The sequence below is a fragment of the Chelonia mydas genome, chromosome 17 (genome assembly GCF_015237465.2).
Source record: "Chelonia mydas isolate rCheMyd1 chromosome 17, rCheMyd1.pri.v2, whole genome shotgun sequence".
Lineage (NCBI taxonomy): Eukaryota > Metazoa > Chordata > Testudines > Cheloniidae > Chelonia > Chelonia mydas.
The window spans coordinates 16,960,955-16,981,324 of NC_051257.2; the positions used below are offsets into that span (position 1 = coordinate 16,960,955).

Below are 20,370 nucleotides of genomic sequence, written 5' to 3' on the forward strand. Positions count from 1 at the left end.
CGAACAGACTCCCAGTAAGTTGTGGGGGCAGACAACTTGCTTAGCTTTTTAAGGCCACTGGATAAATAAGATGCAATTGAATTACAGGGTTGCTTGTGATGGTAGAGGGCAGGGCTCAACAGCCTTGGGGCTCACTTCTAGTTTCTTACATTCCTAAAGTTCAGGCTCTGGGGTTTCAGTCAGGCACTTGTGAGGATCAGGAAGGGATTCTTTCTCCCCCCTCCAAAAAAAAACGTTCTGGGAAGCTTATCTCCTTGCCCTGAAGCATCAGGAATGGCCATGGCTGGAGATAGTGCTCAGTCCCACCTCGGAGCTCTGGCCCACCCCACCTAGAGTCCTATCTGTCTCATACACTTAGTTTGTTGGTTTGTGCTCTCATGTTCGGGTCAAACTGATCACGATGTGGGGTTGGGAAGGAATTTTTCCCCTAGGTCAGATGGGCAGTGACATTAAGGTTTTCACCTTCTCTACAGAATGTGGGTACAGGTCACTTGCTAGGGTTATCTGAATGTACTTCACTTAACCATTTCTCTGGAAACAAGGGGGCTTTGAGCATCCTCCTGCACCCCCAACCTCCTTCTGACAACATAAATTACTACAGGATTCAGTTCTCCCTCCTGGGGCCATGAGTCTGTCTGATTCCCACTGCCCTGGGTGGGGAGCCAAAGCCCAAGCCCCACTGCCCTGGGTAGGGAAGGGGTCAAAGCCCAAGGGCTTCAGCCCCAGCCAGGGGGCCTGTAACCTGACAGCTGAATCCCTCAGGCTTCAACTTCCTTCCTGGGCGGTGGGGCTTGGGATTCAGCCCTGAGCCCCAGTAAGTCTAAGCCAGCCCTGGCAACCCCATTAAAATGGGGTCATGACCCACTTTCGGGTTCTGACCCACAGTTGGAGAACTGCTGCCATAATGTATATGGCCAGCCTGGAAGCACAACAAGCAAGATACAAATAGCCTCCCAGTGGATGAGGGGGACATGAAATAGAACCCCTGGCACTAGTCTCTTCTAGTCTTTTTCCCAACCCTAATCCCACTAGACTACCTTTTGGTCCTTGTGAACCACTACCTTGTGACTAAGTTGTAGGGACACTGACTTGGTTCTGCTACTCTTCTGGATCCTGAAAGACTTTTCAGTTCCTTCAAAAGAGAAAATACTGGTTAAAAATACTGACTTTTCAAATACAGCAAGAATAATCTCCCCATCTTGCTCCTGTGCTGTGGCTCATAAGACTAAAATGTACCCTCCAACACTCGGGATACCACACTACATAGTAAGTACCCTTGCTATTGTGTCAATTTTGAGGTCTGCAAGACTGACTACTGAATTAAAAGTCCTCTGGCATTGCCTGTTGAGCCTCAAACTTGTTCTGGCATTTACCTTCTCAGGGATTTCCCTCCTGGATCTTTGGCTTTTCTTCTGAAGCAGGCAGATTAGGGATCATGATAGGAATTTAGTCCCTACTAGATACTGGACTGAGCCTAGGGACCTACTACATATAAAGTGAGTTGTAAAATTTTTTTGCAGGTGGTGATGAGGATGATGAGTTAAGGGACACCAGACCCTGACCAGTGACTATTTATTTTTATAACCAGTCCCCCTCCCAACCTCTGTATGCTAGCTAAGTATGCAGATTATATTAAAGTGCACAAAGGTTCACAAGCTTGTTTTCTTTTCTTTTTTTTTTTTAAACAGAGCTCAACAAAAATCCAGTGGAAGGTTTTTCAGCAGGTTTAATAGACGACAATGATCTTTACCGATGGGAAGTCCTCATTATTGGTCCTCCAGATACATTGTAGTAAGTACTAGCAATCCTAGTAAAACAGAGTGTACCCTGGCTTGTTAAAACTTCTTGCTGAGATTTTAATCGCAATGTGTAGTTAGAGAGCCTATTCCTTCACCCTCTCTTTTCCCTGTCCTTCTCGCATGAACAGAGAGCAGCAATACCCGAAGTCCGAAGGTGCAAACAATTCAGTGTTTGTTGGGATGAACTTCCAACAAGCAACGATTCCAATTTCCTTCCTCAGTGTTCCCCTTCCCAGCTCTGATGCCACAGAGCCTTACCTGTGTCCCTGTTCCCATTTTCCCCTCCTTAGCAAATTATGATTCCAATTTCCCCCACCCCTGTTCCCATCCCCCTGTTACTTCCTGATAGACTGCAGACTATAGTGTAACTTGAATTCTGCTTAGCTATACTTAAATTTCAGTAAAATGATTTGTTAAACTAACCAATCCTAACATTGTAACATGATTATCTAACTAATTATATCCCACCACCTTAATTGGTTTAAACCCAACAAAATTAATTATACAGCAGACAGAAACAATCCCAGAACCAGGCAGAGATTATACAGACAAACAATAGGGAAATGGGGACGACAGTGATGGAACAACAAAGAAATGAGGATTTCACACCCCAGCTATTGATAAGTGAGTTCCTGCCAGACAGGATGCTATCAAACTAAATTTTATTTAAATCTTCTAGGCTCCTCTCTTTCTCTGAAGGTGATAGATTGGATCGCTTTTTTTAACAGCCCAAAACTGCCTTATTTCAGTGTGACTGGTGATGATGTGATCATTTGCTTCCTAGCTTATGGCTGCCTCTGCTGCTTAGCCAAAGACCTTAGCCTAAGAACAAGGCCTCAGACTATCCTAGGGAGAGAAGGCCTATAAGCAGGCAGAGTGATTTTGATTCTTGTTTTGTACATCTAACTGAGAATTTAGGTACATATGTTTATCATTGAGCTAAAGTATAGGCCTTTGCAGACAGACCTGAATATCTATATCCTAACAGTAGTGTTCACGTTAACCCTAATTTAAGAGTAAGGCTTTAATGACTTGGTGCTCTTTTTACAGCAGACGTAGCTGCATTACTGAATGTGTGTTGGGTCTTACATTGCAAATACCTCTTATAGCAAAACTATTTGCAAGTTCTAAACAGGTCATTTTCTCTGTGGAACATGAAAAATGATCCTTCATTGTGCATTTATTTGACTTCTCTTTGGGGAGGGGAGGGAATAGAGGAACTTCCGGGATCCTCTACTTGCTCATAAGAATGGACATACTGGGTCAAACCAAAGGTCCATCTATCCCACTATCCTGTCTTCCATCAGTGGCCAGTGCCAGGTGCCCCAGAGGGAATGAACAGAACAGATAATCAAGTGATCCATCCCCTGTCACCCATTCCCAGCTTCTGGCAAACAAACTTATGGTTACCATCCATGCCCAACCTGGCTAATAGCCGTTGATGGACCTATCCTCCATGAATTTATCTAGTTCTTTTTTGAACCCTGTTAGTCTTGTCCTTCACAACATCCTCTGGCAAAGAGTTCCACAGGTTGACTGTGCGTTGTGTGAAGAAATACTTCTTTTTTTTTAAAAAAAAAAAAACCTGCTGTCTATTAATTTCACTTGGTGACCCCTAGATCTTGTGTTATGAGAAGGAGTAAATAACACTTCCTTATTTACTTTCTCCACATCCATCATGATTTTATAGACTCTCTCGTATTTCCCCCCCAGTCATCTTTTTCCAAGCTGAAAACTTCCAGTCTTATTAATTGCTTCTCATATGAAAGCTGTTCCATACCTTTAATCATTTTTGTTGCCCTTTTTCTGAACCTTTTCCAGTTCCAATATATTTTTTTGAGATGGGGTGATCACATCTGCATGCAGTATTAAAGATGTGGGCATACCATGGATTTATATAGAAGCAATATATGTTCTGTCGTCTTATCTATCTCTTTCTTAATGGTTCCCAACATTATCCTCCTTTTTTTTTTTTTTGACTGCTGCTGCACATTGAGTGGATGCTTCAGAGAACTATCTGCAATGACTCAAAAATCTTTTTTGAGTGGTAACAGCTAATTTAGACCCTCATTTTATAATTACAGTTGGAATTGTTTTCTAGTGTGCATTCCTTTGCATTTATCAAGATTGAATTTCATCTGCTATTTTGTTGCCCAGTCACCCATGTGCACGTAGCCCTTCGTCTACAGCAGATCTCTCGAGCTATACGTTCCCTCCCTCCAATGCCCAACAGGGCTCCAAATAACTCACTTAAAGATTCGGGGGTGGGGCTAGAGGACAGTTGACTTGTGTAATGCAAGGTGCTCCCTGCCCATGAATCTTGGGACCCAAATTCAGAATGCTTATTCCTCTTTCCAGTGCCTGGAATCGCTCAACCTAGAACATGCTTATAAAGTAAAATTTAGAAGCAGTCTGAATGTACTGATATAAATGGATGGGTAACAGTTGTTAGGATAGTCAAGCCTTTACCCTGAAGACTACTAAGATGCCCTTATGGCAAGTCCTAAATCTTTGTTTATGGAAGTAGAAGCTGTATCGAAGAATTAAACCACTGTCTTGCCATTACTCTTGCTTCAAAGGGCTATTGGAGCATGCACTTTTAATTGATGGTACTTCATTTAACCAAGTGAAATTTTGACCCGGTAGACTAAGCAGTGTCAATAGCTGACTGAAGCCTTTTGAGTGCTACAAAAGTTACTTGGCTCTAATCGTAGTAAGTATATCATTCATAGAATATCAAAGACCAGTGGCACGAAAGGTTGAGACAACTGGTAACTTGGTTAGCTGCAGCAGATAGCCACTGATGTCTTTTGTGCCTTGTCAAGCCTTATGTATTTCATACTGTGTTTAGTGTCTTTCCAAAGTCTGCTAAAGAAGACTTAGTATATTTGAGAGAGGCATTTCCCTGCATGGCAACCCTGTACCTGGCTTAGCCTGCCAGTTGAACCAGTGTCATGGGCCATGACGGCTACTGCTGCCTACTGGCAGCTACTTGGGGTGTAAAAGAGGTAGTACCTCCAAGTCAGGACAGTCACATTTTTCACTCATCTTTCTGCACCAAGCTCTGACATAAGAATGGTCACAATGGGTCAGTATCCCATCTTCTGACAGTAGCTACTGTCATATGCCTCAGGAAAATGAGCAGAACAAGGCAGTTATTGAGAGATCCATCCACTGGGCCACAACCGTAGTGTGGGGTTGCATGCCTGACCATCTTGGTCAATAGCCATTGATGGACCTGTCCTCCATGTATTTATCTAATTCTTAGACCTTCACAACGTCCGCTGGCAAAGAGTTCTATAGGTTGGCTGCATGTTGTGGTAAGTACACACAATGGTTATTAGCCAAGATGGTCAGGGATGCACACCCCATGTTTTGGACGTCCCTTAAACCTCTGACCTCCAGAATCTGAGACTGGATGATAGGAGATGGATTGCTCAATAAATTGCCCTCTTCTGTTCATTCCCTCTGAAGCATCTGGCACTAGTCACTTTCAGAAGATGTGATAGTGGGCTAAATGGGCCATTGGTCTGATGCAGTGTGGCCATTATTATGTGAGAGCTGGCTGCAAAGTGAGGATCAGTTTAAAAAGAAACTCAGAGTGCAACTGTCCTGATTTTCAGAAGTACTGCTTCTCCTTCTATACCCATATAATCAAAATCTGATAGTGGCCTCTCAAACCATTTTCCCCCATATCTGATGGGGTGAAACCAGCTGCATGCTGGCATCGCTCCTCTTGAGTATCCTTCATAGCCACTCTGAATTATGCAACGGACAACCTTCAAGAGGGCATTTACATAAGTAGGGCCCTACCAAATTCACAGCCATGGAATAATGTGTCCTAGTTAATGAAACTTGGCCTCCCCCCTGTGGTCTTTTTGTGTGCTTTTACCCTACTGGGGGGTGGGAGACCAGTGTTTCTCAAACTGGGGGGTTCTGATCCAAAAGGAAGTTGCAGGAAGATTACAAGGTTATTTTATAGGGGTCATGGTATTGCCACCCTTACTTCTACACTTCCTTCAGACCTGGGCAGCCAAAGAGTGGTGGCTGTTGGCTGGGTGCCTAGCTCTGAAGGCAGCACCCCACCAGCAGCAGTGCAGAGGTAAGGTGGCAATACCAGGCAAGGCCACCTTACTTCTGTGTTGCTGTCTTCAGAGCTGGACAGCCAGAGAGTAGCAGCTGCTGAGGGCCCAGCTCTGCAGGCAGACGTAAGGGTGGTAATGCCATATCATGCCATCCTTATTTCTGTGCTGCTGCTGGCGGTCAGTCTGTCTGTCTTCAGAGCTGCACTCCCAACCAGCAGCCACCGCTCTCTAGCAGCCAGGCTGTAAAGGCAGCAGCACAGAAATAAGAGTAGCAGTATTGTAACCCCTCTTACAGTGCCCTTGTGAACCCCCATCTCCTTTGTGGGTCAGGACCCCTACAATTACAACACTGGGAAATTCCAGATTTAAATAGCTGAAATGATGAAATTTACAATTTTTGAAATCCCATGACCGTGAGATTGACCAAAATGGAAACATGAATTGGGTAGGGCCCTGTACATAAGGCAAAGAACTGATAGAAAACTCTTCAGTCTCAAAAAGCTTACAACACAAGTCCTTGAGGAACTAGTATGTTTAAGTCCTTTTTGTGAATCATGGTGCTCTACTTAGTCATAGTGTAAGTGATCTACAGCTTATTCTGGACAAGTTTTCAGAGGCAGCTAAACAAAACTTATGCTCAAATAAATTGGTTAGTCTCTAAGGTGCCACAAGTACTCCTTTTTCTTTTTGCGAATACAGACTACAACGGCTGCTACTCTGAAACCTAAACAATTTGGATTCACCATCAACCGGGGGCAAAAAATGAAATCTTTTTCTAACCAGTCCCATCAACCACTGCACAAACATCCTCCTCAGTGGTATAAAAAGAATGTCAAACGCTTCACATATTGTGGTAGTCCCATCTCAAGTGATAGTTCCCTGGTTCAAGAAATACCAAACAGAAAATAAAGGCAAGCCAGGCTTTTTGAGTCATTCATCACAGGATACTCTATCAGCAGATCATCACTGTCATCAAAACTGATATTCAGTGTAGCATCCCTTTATACAGGTGAGAGAAATGCTGTCTTTGCTCTCTTCTGAAGGTCTGCTGGCAAGACCAAGTATCAAACTTTTCATCCGGCGGGGAGGGGAACGGAACAAACCACACTGAGACAATGGTTATCAGAAGCTCAGCTTTGATGGACAGGTCACATCAGAAGTGGGGGTGCTGGACTTTTTGGGGGCATATAAGATGAGCTGAAACTCAAACGCAGCAAGGGGTGGTCAGTGTAAATGCCTCTGCCACCCTTAAGCAGCATCTCAACTCGTGTGGCCTAAGTATTTCTCGTTGCAAACAGAGCCAGGGACAGACCTGAATGGGGGACAACTATTAAAGGTTGTAAACATTTTGAGTGACTGTTGTGGGGGGAGAGGGGGAATTTTGGGGGGGTGGGGGGGAGGTGAGAAGGAAGGACCAAGCATCGTGCCTTGTCTCCAGTGGGAGCATGCCAGTAGGACATCTGTTTGCAATCTTGCTGCTTGCAAATCGAATTACACAGATGTGAGAGTGCACGAGATGCCATGACGTAATCTTCACAGTAGCAAACAGCCATATGTAAATCATAGTTCAGGGTGGCACTTTGTAGCTGTTGATTTGCTTATAACTACAGTTAGGGCAGAAATCTGGGAGCTGTAACTTGTTAGGGTCTCAACTTTGTTTTCTTTCCTCCTTCTCCTGTGGGAGAAGGGTAACCACCTTCTGCTAGATATTCCCTAGGCCAGGGGTTCTCAAACTTTTTTGCTGGGGTCCCCTTTGAAAATATTTCAGGCAGTTGACACCTCCAATATCAGGCCACCCTTACTTCTGTGTTGCTGCTGGCAGTGGTACTGCCTTTAAAGCTGGGCACCTAGCCAGCAGCTGCTGATCTCTGATTGCCCAGCTCTAAAGGCAGCACAGAAGTAATGGTGGCAATACTGTAATCCCTGCCCCCCCCCCCCCCCCACTGGCCTTGTGACCCCCTTTTGAGTCAGGATCCACAGTTTGAGAAATGCTGCCTTATGCTCAGGCAGATTCAAACAAAGTAGTATCCTGCTTTCCCTGAGATGCTTCCTGCCCCCATCCCAGCCTAGCAGTGGAGCCGCCAGGACTAATCCCTTGCCTATAGTACTGATTTGCCTGCTGCAAGGGACTGCTGAGCATCTGCAGCAGGGAGAGGATAGTAGCTGCTTCAGTGAGGGAGGCATTGCCCCTACTTGACTGATTCAAGCAACTCTCTAAATTTCAGGGCTCAGAATGATGAGTTTACAATAAGATTCTGTCACTTTGCAACTTGGCACCCAGGTTGGACGCCACTGGCTTAATTTCACTGCTGCACTCGATTCAATTTCCTGATCTCAGGAAATGTCCTATTCTGACTCAACTTGGCTGACTTCAGATGGGAACTGAACAGCTTGTTTAAGGTCTAAGTGAGTCTGTCTGTATCAAACTAAATGAACCCTGGGTGCTTGACTCATTCTTCTGCTATAATCATTAGACTGCAACTTAAGTTCTGTATGAGCAAAGTAATTATCTTTCTAGCTTGCTCCTGTAAGCATCTGGATTCAGCAGCCAGAGTCCTGTCTTGTCAGTGCTGTTCACTATGCCCAGTATGAAATGGGAAACACCTATTATGAGTCACAACATTTAACAGGGCAATACATATAAACTGCAAAGGTGTAGTTTATAAAGGTAAATCAGCTTGTATATGGCAATAGGCTTTCTAATTGAAAGGATTAAAGACTTATTGTTGGCTTAGTGTATGACTCAAAATACTGCATTCTCCTTTAGGGACTTCCATTCTAGATATAACTTTTTTGTTTTCTTTTAAACCATCAATATTGCCCAGCTGGGTGCATCAGTGTTGCAAAAAATTTACTGAGGGTATCGAGCTTTAAAAGGCTCTACAATTTACACTACCCAAGCCCCTAATTCAATTTTCTTTTCCTCTCAGGATTTGGGATTTCTTGATGCCTCTGCACTAGTTTTATATTAGTGTGCCATCAAGTATTTAGCCGTCTCTTCCTGAACACCACTCTGCTGCTTCAATCTTTCCTCTTATATTGAGGCAGTAACTTGCCTATCATGAGCGTCCAACATCCAATCAGTGTCTCCTCTTCAGATTGTAGTGTCTTCTTCATTAGAAGTCCAAGCCTTTTTAAGCTGTAGCTGACAGCAATGGCAACTGCAAAGGGGCTTGTCATAGTATTCTACTCATAGCACTAGAGTCTCAACCTCTCTCCCAACTTCCAATGCCAGGCCTTCTCTACATGTACTCCATGAAGTAGTGGGAATAAGGGCAGTGTGTGGTAAGAGGGGAAATAAACTTTTTAACATGACATGTTTGCTTGTTTCTCGCTTTTCCGTCTATATAGGGATTCACACTTACCAAGCCTGTATCTTCCTTGGCTTCAAACCGCCATACTTAAACCACCAGATCAGTTAAGTTTGAATCTAGGTGCATTTGTACCTAATCAGTGCTAAAATGGGACCTCTCTCCTGTTTAACTCCAACCCAGTTAGATTGGTCAAAATATAATCATCTCTGTTAATGCTAGAAAATAACTTTGCTGGGCTGGTAATGAGCCCCTTGATATCAGAGTGCAGAAATCTGATATTGGAAGTATTGGTCAAGAATGATGGTACTAAGGGTCCTGAGAACACTGTTTAGACTATTGATTTGGCAAGTGTTCCTGAGATTCCTTGACTTAGTAGGTACTCCTAAATCTAGTACTGCACCAGTAAACCTAGCTATAGAGCAGGCCTGTCAACTGATGAGGTGACCCACATGTGGAACATGAACAGGTATCTGGGTTGTGTGCTTGCTTTTCTTCTGGGAGTTGAACTGGGGGTATTGATGGGATCCCCAGTCATGAGAAGGCAGTGGGAGCCTGGTGGGTGACTTATAAGCAGTGACTCTAAATGTTCGCTTACTCACTTAGCTAGCTGAGAGCTCTGTGGAATTTTGAGTTAAAATGACACTTTGTCCTCTGGAAAAATAAAATACTCCTAAACATTGTAGTCTGAGATTTGGAGGGGATGGCAAGTAGTTTGTAAAGTTCTTATCCATCCATTGTGTAAGCTAATGCTATTACCATGAGTGCCAGTGTTAGAAAATTTTTAAGCCTAATACAGGTTAAAGTGTCATCTGACTCAATTTTCTAGTGTTGGCCTTGCAAAGAACTACTTACTGATAATTCTTTAATTACCCAGTGAAGGTGGCGTCTTCAAGGCTCATCTCACTTTTCCAAAAGACTATCCTCTCAGGCCGCCGAAGATGAAGTTCATCACAGAAATCTGGCATCCAAATGGTAAGAATTGCTACCGTTTTAGTTTTCTCTACTTGTAAATGAAATTGAAGGTGTGGCTAAAAAAAATTAGCCAGAGTTGACGTCTTCTGTTATAAGAAACCTGTAACAACCCCACTGTTTAGCTAACTGCCAGATCTTGTTATATACTATTTCTCCTCTCCATACTTGACACTTCAGGGGTCTAGAGGTCTGCTCTCCAAGCATCTGCATCAGCCTTTCCAAGGTTTAGGCAGCATGTATTGATGTGCTGTGTCTTGGCCCAGAGAAACAGGTGGGGCCTTCTCCTTAATGTAAGTCTTTGGTCTGGGGAAAGAAAAAAACTGGGTCCTTGGGTTAACTTTACATCACTGGCTTGGCAGATACAAGCTGGAAGGTGAAAAGAAGTGACTTTTCCCTTCTGTCTTCTGAAGACAAAGTTTCTATAGTCACACCTATATTGGGCTGAAGAACTTTACTGAGTTCCATAAATCTGTAGTAAAGCTTAGCAGCAAACCAGCACAAAGTGCTTCCGTGAGATGGGGAAGAGACAGAGGCCTAATAGTGACATCAAGTCAAATCCCAACTTTCACATACATTGACTGACTGACATCCACAGGGAAGACATGGCTTTATACCCACTCCTTAAGGTATAGATCACCTGCCCTGCCAGGGGGGTTTGCTGGCTGTACATCAAAGACTCTGAACTCAGATTTATGCATTCACAAGTGGGGGGGGGAAATAGCCGCTAAACTGAAAATGGAGGTATCAAAATGGTCCACAGGGCCACTTAGTTTTCCATGTGTTCTTGGATGGATCAGATAAGTGATTAGTCTACAGTTAAACTGTAACCTTTTTGGTATGAAAAAGGTGAAGATCTGATTTTGTAGAAATATGAAAGGGCTACAATTAAACTGAACACTTAAACTGTCAAAGTACTCAGCGTACCCATATTAAGGTAGATATTTGCTTTAAATAAATTAAAGTAGACTAGGGCAAGCCTACTGTCTTGCCAAATTTCAGTTTTTGCAGCTTCTTTGTAAAGTCCTCGAACAGTGATATAAACTTGACAGTGTCTTGAAAGAATGTCTTCCCTGAAACTTCCCACAGCTAACTGTTTTGAAGGTACTTGGATAGAACACTTGTTTGGATGGAGAATAGCATCCCCATATAATACCTTGAAGCCAGCAATTTAATCAACACTAAAATATACCTAATGTGACTGCTTGACTTTGTAGTTGACAAGAACGGTGATGTCTGCATTTCCATTCTTCATGAGCCAGGAGAAGACAAATATGGCTATGAAAAACCTGAGGAACGCTGGCTTCCCATCCACACAGTGGAAACTATAATGATTAGTGTCATTTCTATGCTGGCAGATCCCAATGGTGACTCTCCTGCTAATGTTGATGCAGCGGTAAGACTCCTGGTTTGTAAATACAGTGGTGCTATGTGTAGCAGAAAGCTTATTTATTGTAAATGCAAAAACCTGAAGGGCATATTTTATGACTTGGTAAGCATGGTATTAGATGACTGGTAAGCAAAGACTGTACTCTTGCCCAGTAAAAATGTACGTGTAATGAAGCTTAATAGCTAGTCTTAAAGGCTAGCGTCTGAAATTCCGCCCCAGAATTGCTTTGTGGATTACTTTTTCTTGGTAAACAAGTATTTGTTGCTAACTACAGACAAAATCCTCCTGCTTTATAGGCTGAACAAGGCAGACACTGAAACAGACTTGTCAGATAGCAGCTTACACAGGATACAGAAACAGGCAGGGTAGAGACTTTCTGCAGTAAATTTTGGGGCTTGGTTGCTCAAATGTAATCGAAAAACTTCAGCTGTCTCCATAGCAGTGAAACTTGATGTAAGTGGCTATGACTATGACTAGATACAACTTGTCAACCAGTGATCTGAAGATGTAAAATACAACTCTTGTAGCTCACAACTCCTGTGTCTTTCAGTCTATGCTGGAAACCCTTTCTGATGGTTCATATGCTACTTAGCATGTAGTGCAGAAAAGGTTTGTTTAGGGAGTCTTTTGTGTCTTGGATGAGACTAACCATAGAAACTGATGCAGGGATCTCAGCAGGAAAAGTTGGTGATAAAAATGTATCTGTTCTTCCTCTTGCCCCTAAAACGTCAGCCTATGTCAGTGTCATGAGTATAGAGTTAAACAGTGTATACATGGGAGTTAATGTCTTCTTTTACAGACTTTAAATAGTGGAGGAATTGCCACTTAAAGTTGGGAGAGGGGGAGAAATCTAAATTAAGATGAGAAGGTCTTTAATAATGCAGGAGGCTGTAGGGATGTGTGTCTAGTGTCACTCTGCTGAAGTGGGAGCTCAGCTTTCCCAAGTCTGGGAAAGCTAGTGGTACAGTATGAGGGTCAGTCTTGATTAGTAGACTTGTCCTCAAATCAGTGGTGGAAACAGTCTTTTCCCAATACAAAATAGCTATCAAAGAAAGCAGTTCTTGGTTATTTTTCTGTACACATCCAACCACTCATGCTGTGCATGTTACCATTGGAGACTTGAGTATCAAGGAGACACAGATCTTTCATACAGCAAACTTGAATCCTGTGGAGGAGCAAACTGTGCTTTAAATGCCCAATAGTGTGTAGTACATTTTAGTTCTCTAATGACAATTTAACACTAATCTGTAGCTGACTTTTTCTGGTTTCTACATACTTATTTTTACACACTACATCTGGTGATCTTTCACCAAAACTTCCAGTAACTAGCTTCTTTGAAAAGTGTGCTACTGCTTTCCCAGTAGGTATTTTGTGAAAGGGACACTCCTTCTGCGAATCTATAAAAGCACATGCTAGACCAAATGTCCAAACTTTTGAAAGTTATTCCAAAGGTAGGGAGAAAATTGCTGGCAAGAAGTTGGAAGGCTTCAGGTTTCATCCTGCAGTATGCTTCATATTAATTTCCACACAAGTAGTGTGGGTTTGTCAGGTCTCAACTCTTTTGAGCTGGGTTTGTAAACATGCTGTGTCTCTAGAAAATACCCTCCTGGAGTCTAGTCCTTTAAATATAGGCATTTTGCATGGCCTAGTGTAATAGGACGAAATGCTATTGCTGTGAAATACCCTTAATTCCCATCCCCACACAAACATGCGAAACTTTAGTGCATAGTCAAAATACTCATTGATGTGAAACTTCTCCCCTCCCTCCCCCCAAGATAGTGGGATTTTATTGTGCTGTCCAGGAAGCCCAGCATTTCTCACTGGATCTTGTCTCACTTTCTTTGCTTTTACCCCTTGGCCAGTGTGCCCCAGAGAAGGGAGCTTATAGATCGCTTAAACAGCTCATCTCCTTAGGTCTCTGCTACACCAGTGTCTTCTGTTTAACTTCTGCTTTTGGTTTGCCCAGCTTACTGGCTACAGGCAAGACTCAACATCTGGCTCCCTGATTTCCTGATCGTTAGATTACTGTATCTTCCTATTGGGGAATCTAGAGAACAGATGACTACCGACAAGAGATGGCTGATGGCTGGCATGGTGGGAATGAAAAAGCAGTGTCTGAAATCCATGTTGTTGCATTTGCTGCTTAATTTGCCACACATCTGGGGGAGGTGAGGAGGAGTCCAAAGGGTCCTGCCTGCTATGTTTGAGGCAGTTGATGCCTTTCAGAGCTCTTGTTTCAGGTCCTCTGACTTTGGAAGGCATTCCTGCTTCAGTTGATGCTCTAATGTTTAAGGTCTCTGCACCCATAAGGATTAGAAACCACTTTTTTTAAGCTAAGATTTTGGAGCACAACTCCTTAGAAAGACTGAGTTCTGTGTCTAATTCTGCAGTTGAACGCACAGGAGGCCACACAGCAAATGCCTGCCTCCTTGGGAGTGTGCATTTGCTGTACAGTCTATTGCCTGTCATCTCTTCTTTCTGGGTCTTAATTTCACTTCCTCTGTCATATTTTACAGCTCTTACGTTTTTGTTTGGCTTTCTTACCCCAAAAGAGAGGGAAACATGAAGCCCCTTCAAAGAGCCACTAGCTGATGGCTTGACCAGCTGGAGTGCAGTAACAGTAGTGAGACTTTGTAAATATCTTACACAGAAATACCGCAAACACTTGCTATTGGAAAGAATGGAGAGGTCTCCTGCATGCATGGCCTACATGGTGTCTGTACAGAGCAGTTATCAACGCTGTACACATGCGGTATAAGCGAGGCTTGGAAATCTAAACTAACCCCTCTCCACAGACTCAAACTTATGAGGGAGTGGGCCCTTCAGTATCGATCACTCACTAATTAGTGTCCAATTATAAGTCAAGTTTCTCCTCTCTTCACGTTCTATGAAACATGGCTTGAACTAGCAACCCATGGTGCCTTGCTCCCCTGTATCTAACTCTTTTTTCTGTTTTTTAAAAAGTGTGTGTGTGTGTGTGTGTGTGTGTATAGCTTTTCTTCATAAAAAGCACCTTCCAGATAGGCACAAAATCAAGCCAGTAACAATGCCACTGCAAACATATGTACAATGCATCATGCTGTACAAATACCAGGCTCAAACTTCTTGCTTACCTAACTTCCTCTTTACCTTTTGTCTTGTCTTGGAAAGGGCTGCATAGGTGAGGAATAGAGTTGTCCTGGCACAAAGTCCAGGTCACCTTGCCACCTCAGGATGCTCAGATTTCTAATGGGATTTTGTATGTGCACTCTTGTCCATGTCTGGCTATTACGTATCTCTTAACTTCCTGCATCCTCTAAATGCCATAAGGAAATAGACTTTTTCCTTTCCTTACTATACCCCTTGAGTACCCCTTTAAGTGGCAGGATAATGGGCATAACTTCCATGTGGATATCGATAGTACCAGCTTCGGCTTGTAGTTTTTGCTAAGCACCATTGGACAACTGACTTGTTTCACAACTGCCCATGAGATTCTGAGTAGCAAGTGTGGTGTTGACACCAGAACTGGAAGACTGAAGTTAATAACTTGGGGAATTTTTGATAAATTGGAGAGGGTTCAGAGAAGAGCTATGAGAGGGAGTGAAGAATTGGGAAAACTTGTCTTAAAGCAGCTTAGTCTCTTTAGCTTGAAGAGAGATTAAGGGCCGACTTGATCATTCTGTAAGTACTTACATGGAAAACAGACATTTGAGAAGCCCTATATCAATCTAACAAATGTGTAATGAGCTAATGGCAGAAAGTTGAAGCAAGACCAACTCGCTCTTTCGTAATAATAATAAAAAAGCAAATTTCCAACAGTGAGGGTAACTATAAGGGTTGTAGTGGATTCTCCATCATGAGCAATTACATTAAGATTCTGTTTTTTCTGAAAGATATAGCTATGCTCTAGTTGAAACAAGAATGAATTCAGGGAAATCCTATAGCCTATGTTAAGCAGGAGATCAGATGAGGAGATGATAATGGTCTTTCTGGCCTTATCTATGAATCTGCTGTTGCTTTGCAGATGCTTTGGAACAGACCAAACAACTCACTATAGTCTCTTGAAATCTGGCTCCTGTTTGGAAGAGACTAGGTGGAGAGAAGGGTTTGCAACCACAAGGGCTAAATACTTCTTCTGATGAAAGCTCAGACTGTAGAATGGCCTAGGTGTCCATAGTTTTAGGGACAAGCTTTCCAGGAGCCTAGCGTGATCTTTTTTTTTTTCTCCAAGCCTTGAATGCCATGACTACTTCCAGGAACAAGTTCACTAGCTTTAAACACCTTTTAAGAAAATCTCTTGGACTCAGAACCCCTAGGTACTGAAAACTTAAATATGAAACTTCTTGCTAGAATAAGCCTATCGCAGCACTAAACTCAAAGTTGTCCAACTGCTTCTTTACAGAAAGAATGGAGAGAAGACAGAAATGGAGAATTCAAAAGGAAAGTTGCCCGCTGTGTAAGAAAAAGCCAAGAGACTGCTTTTGAGTGACACTTATTCAGCAGCTAGTAGCTTCACTTTTTTTCAGGGTAAGTAGTAATTTCTTCAGAGAAAGACCCTTCACCTCCATTAGTAGGAGGCTTGAAGGACAAACTAACAGTACAACACAGTCTGGATTCAGGCATAAATACCTTCCCCTCATCTTTCAAAAAAACTTTGCTCTTTTTCTCCCAATTACACTCCGTTTCAGTGGCAATATCTCCGCAGCCTCATGTCTGTAGACCAGCACTGCCAAAGACTACAAGGCTATGGAGACACTGAATGTAACTTTTTTTTTTTCCTTCATGCATTACTGTCTACCTACCCAGACAAAGAATTTAGTAAACTTGCATTATTTTATTAGCATGTCTTCAATACACTGCCCAAAGCCTGAGATTAGATTTGGTTTGGCAGTATTTTATACCAGTTCACTAATCTCATTAGTGGCGACAAATACACTTGTAATATATTTAGCATCAAAAGTGGACATCCACTATAGCTTCCTGCCCAAGCAGGCTTCCCAACAAGCTTTAAAATTCAGATGTCCGTTGCCAGCCCAAAACTGCAAATGTTGATGTATATGTGGTGTCAATCTGTGCACAGATGCTGATAGCAAGGCCACTTGCAGGCTCCATCTATTTTTAGGGTCTTAGGATCAGTCAGTGGTTGGGAAGACATGTCAGCCTTTTTTTAAGCTTTCTGGTGAGTTAAAGATCTTGTAATACTTTTAGGATGGATGGAGATATATAGAAAAAAATTTTTCCCCCTAGTCAATCTCAACATATGGCACCAAGAAAGTGTCTTGCATTGCCCCATAGTAGTAATACAAGATGCTTAATTTTAGTAGCTCCTCAGGGAAAATAAATCCACTTGACAACTCCTCATGGTAGTCGGCAGTAATTCTGCTTGGGAGCTGAACTTTATAACACGCTTGAATTTCTCTCCAAGCTTTAACTCCGGGCTTAATACCACTTGTCAAATATTTATTGTCAACAACCACAGGCTGAAGACTGAAAAAGGTCTCGTCTCTCCCCCCGCCCCGACAACTTTTGATTTTTGACTTAAGAGTTCTTCAGTGTAACTTGAAACAAAGAATTGTAATGCTTTTAGAGATGTCTCACAACAACTTTACTCCTACAGTAACTTCTCTGCAGAACAGAGGCTAGACTGAGTACCAAATGAGTTTTTTTTAAGACCTTTTCCTTCTGTAACTCTTATGCCCTGAGATCAGAAACCTCAGGATGGAGAGGTAGTTAGTTAGACCATTGCCCTTAAGCAACCTACTTCTGATAGCAAGGGGGATGCTGAACTGGAAGCTTCCATTTAAAATGTAAACTGTGGCAGGCTGCAAGACCTAATGCTATAAAAGGACAAATTGTGTTACAACCTATATAACCATCTTGCTAGTCCACATGACTAATTGTCAAAGTACTATACTCTTACTACTTTGTAACTAGTCTCTAGGTCAGTAAGGTGACTAAACGTTTCCTGTTTAGTGTTCTTCACTGCTTTTTGAATTGTATCTTCACCTGAAAAGGGTTTTAAGCCTTTTAACTTGAATTGCAGCATGCCCAGGAGTAACTTCTGCGTTCAGCTAGGTCAGTTGATTTCCAGAGTGAGATGTCACTTACTTAGAAGTCTTGTGTTAAATGGCTGATTTGGCACAAATATTCCTTCCAATCTGTAAGCCACATCTTATCCACCACAATAAACCTGTATTCCTTGCATTCAGTACCCTGAACAAAGTTGCATGGAGAAATAGGGCTGCTGAATGCCCTCACTATGGGAAGGAATTGTCTTAACTGACCTTTCAAGGAAGCTGTCACAACTTGGAACAACTTGTGCTAGTTGTACTAATTTTTGTTTCCTGACGTACTGCTTTTAACGTTAGCAAATCTTTTCTAAAGGTTTCATGTACTCTAGCTTCACAATTATTCAAGTCAGTCCCACTTGATACTGGTGCTGTCCATAGCAAACCGTCAGACAGGATTGACTTTAAAATTTAAAGTGTGTGCTTAAGAGCAAGTGGACTGTTCTTTCTAGTAAAATTTAAAGGAGATACATGGGAAACACATCAATAACTTAGACTGATATTTCTCCCTCAGGAGATAAGGGGAACAGACCTAGAGCATGGGAATTCTCTAACTGGAGTGGGTATAGCAAACAAGGCAGTTTGCTGCTTCCAAGGTACCATAGTAGCCCCAATTCACTTTAAAAGCATGTTGCCATATTGAACAAGTGCAATAGTGCAACTTGGCATGAATGATGTCCAAGAGTAGAAGGAAATAGTAAGCTGGCCATCTTGCTTATGGAAGGCAAGTTCTTTAACATTGAGTTTTAGCACTGTGATGACTAAGAGCCTGGCTCCAATGACAGACCTAAAATAAGTACGCTCACTTTTATAACAGTGATGCTTTATGCTGCAGCTCATGCTCCGTTCTGTAAAATACTACTAGACTAGACTTCAGTCATTCAATAGCTAAAATGTTTGCTTGCTATACAAAATACTCAACTATAGCCTAGTCCTGGATGCATATGAGAAACCTACATATATAATATATGCAAATGCTTAAGACATTTTTATTAAAATCTAACTGACAGAGGTTTTGGGCTCAAATTTACCACCAGTGTTACAGCATTGCACTGGTTAGACTCCTTTCCTTGAGATGACTGCATAGTTAATGCTAAACACCAAGCAAAAGACATACACGTTCAAGTAAACTGGTTTTGAGCATAGACAGCCATAAATAACTTTCTATTGGGCTACAAACACTGTTTCCCATCTTTGATGAAATGCAAGATCTTTAGTTGCTCAATGTGGTAATACGGCTTTATCTTCTGTATTGTAGGTCTCCAGTTGAGAAACATGGCACTGTTTTTTCCTGCACTCTACCCACCTATTGCTGGACTTCTGTTGTAACATGTTGGCAAACACTGGCTGGAACTGGGCTGCAATAAAACATGCCAGTTATCAATGCTGACAAGAGCCTAACAAGTGCCAACATAAAAAGATGATTACGCATTTTGAAATCTAATGAACTGCTTTAACCTTCAGGAAGAATTGTAAAGATGTGTACATAGCACAACATGATCCGGATAATATATATACTGTTCATGTACATCCACAAATACACATTGTACCAAATAATGCTGTCTTGTAGTTAGGATAAGAATCGTGTACATTCTAAAAGATTTTAGCAAATTCTTTCCCTATTCATTGTTTTTTCTTATCAGTTTTTTAAAACAAAACCTCCTTGAAGCATGTCAAACTAAAACCGATTAGGATTAAAGCTTTTTCCATTTTATTTTTCTTTGAACAATTGAGGCTTAATTAAAATTTTTCACTTATTAAAGTTTAGTATCTATTTGGAAAAAACACTCCCTCCTTACCCTGTATCTCTTCAAAGGTTCAGATTTTTCCTAATCAAACACTGAAAGGATCTATAAGCAACTGTCTGACTCTAATGACTTTTGACAACGAAAAGGTCTTTTTTTTTTTTTTTCTCTCTTCTCCCCCCCTTCCCCCCCCCCCCTTTTTTTTGACTCCGTTGCACACAGTTCTTGGATTGGGTGTAGCAATAAAACTTCTGGCTATGGAGCACCCTTGAGCCTGCTATTTTTTTTCAAAGGGCTGAGAGCTTTGGTTTGAAAGTGATCAGTTGACTAAGCTCAAGATAGGATAAGCTGCTTTCTCTGGTTTTTTGCCTCTTGCCTTTGTTTTTAAGTTTTGGATTTAAAAGGTATGCACATTTGTAAGCTTTCAAATTAGTAAATTCTGGGTTTGGTATTGGAAATACCATTTCCCTTCTTATCCCTATTCTCTCTCCTGTGGTCCTTCATATTTTTGCCTTCTATTCTTCTACTGCAGATTTTCCTCACCTAATGTACAAAGAGAATTGCGATGTATATTTTCATGTAATTTGATTTTGGAATTCTGTCACCTTCTGTAGTGAGTTCTTCCAAAATATAATTTTTTCCAATAATTCTGTGTCAAGTTGGCTTTTTTTTTTTTAGTATTTGAAGTGTAGTTAGAGAAGCTTCAAACAGGTCATGGCCTGAGTAGGTGCTTTACTTCCATTGTAATGAGATCAAGTGTTTTTTCTTTCTTTTTTTTTAAAGACCATATTGGGTGCTGTCTATATTAAACTAAATGTTTGTAGTAGAGCCCAAAAGCCATCACAGAGCCCAGTGGGCGTGGCATCTGCTCTGAAGATTCAATACTAGCATGGAGAATCTCAAAGCAGCAAAAAACAGGTTCTGCTTCAAGGTTCAGAGCACTCAGTGCATCCTCCAGTAAGGAGAGACTTGTTACTATCAAATTATTAAAACCACGGAGAGGAAACTAACATTAGAGATT

General features: G+C 41.9%; 1 protein-coding gene across 3 annotated transcripts in view; it reads left to right on the forward strand.

Annotated features, from left to right (window-relative positions):
- UBE2G1 (ubiquitin conjugating enzyme E2 G1) overlaps nt 1-19,996 on the forward strand; it is a 41,708-nt gene extending 21,712 nt beyond the window's left edge. Inside the window, exons 2-6 of one of the 3 annotated variants that reach the window (XM_037880431.2) lie at nt 1,689-1,791; nt 10,073-10,170; nt 11,385-11,563; nt 15,939-16,063; nt 18,863-19,996. In XM_037880431.2, the coding sequence (XP_037736359.1) occupies nt 1,689-1,791; nt 10,073-10,170; nt 11,385-11,563; nt 15,939-16,025 (467 nt within the window). In that variant the 3' untranslated portion in view covers nt 16,026-16,063; nt 18,863-19,996. Of the gene's footprint in view, nt 1-1,688; nt 1,792-10,072; nt 10,171-11,384; nt 16,064-18,862 lie in introns of those variants that run through there. The other 2 variants (XM_037880430.2, XR_006286306.1) reach the window with 2 other exon arrangements.
- Nucleotides 19,997-20,370: the final 374 nt, after the last annotated feature.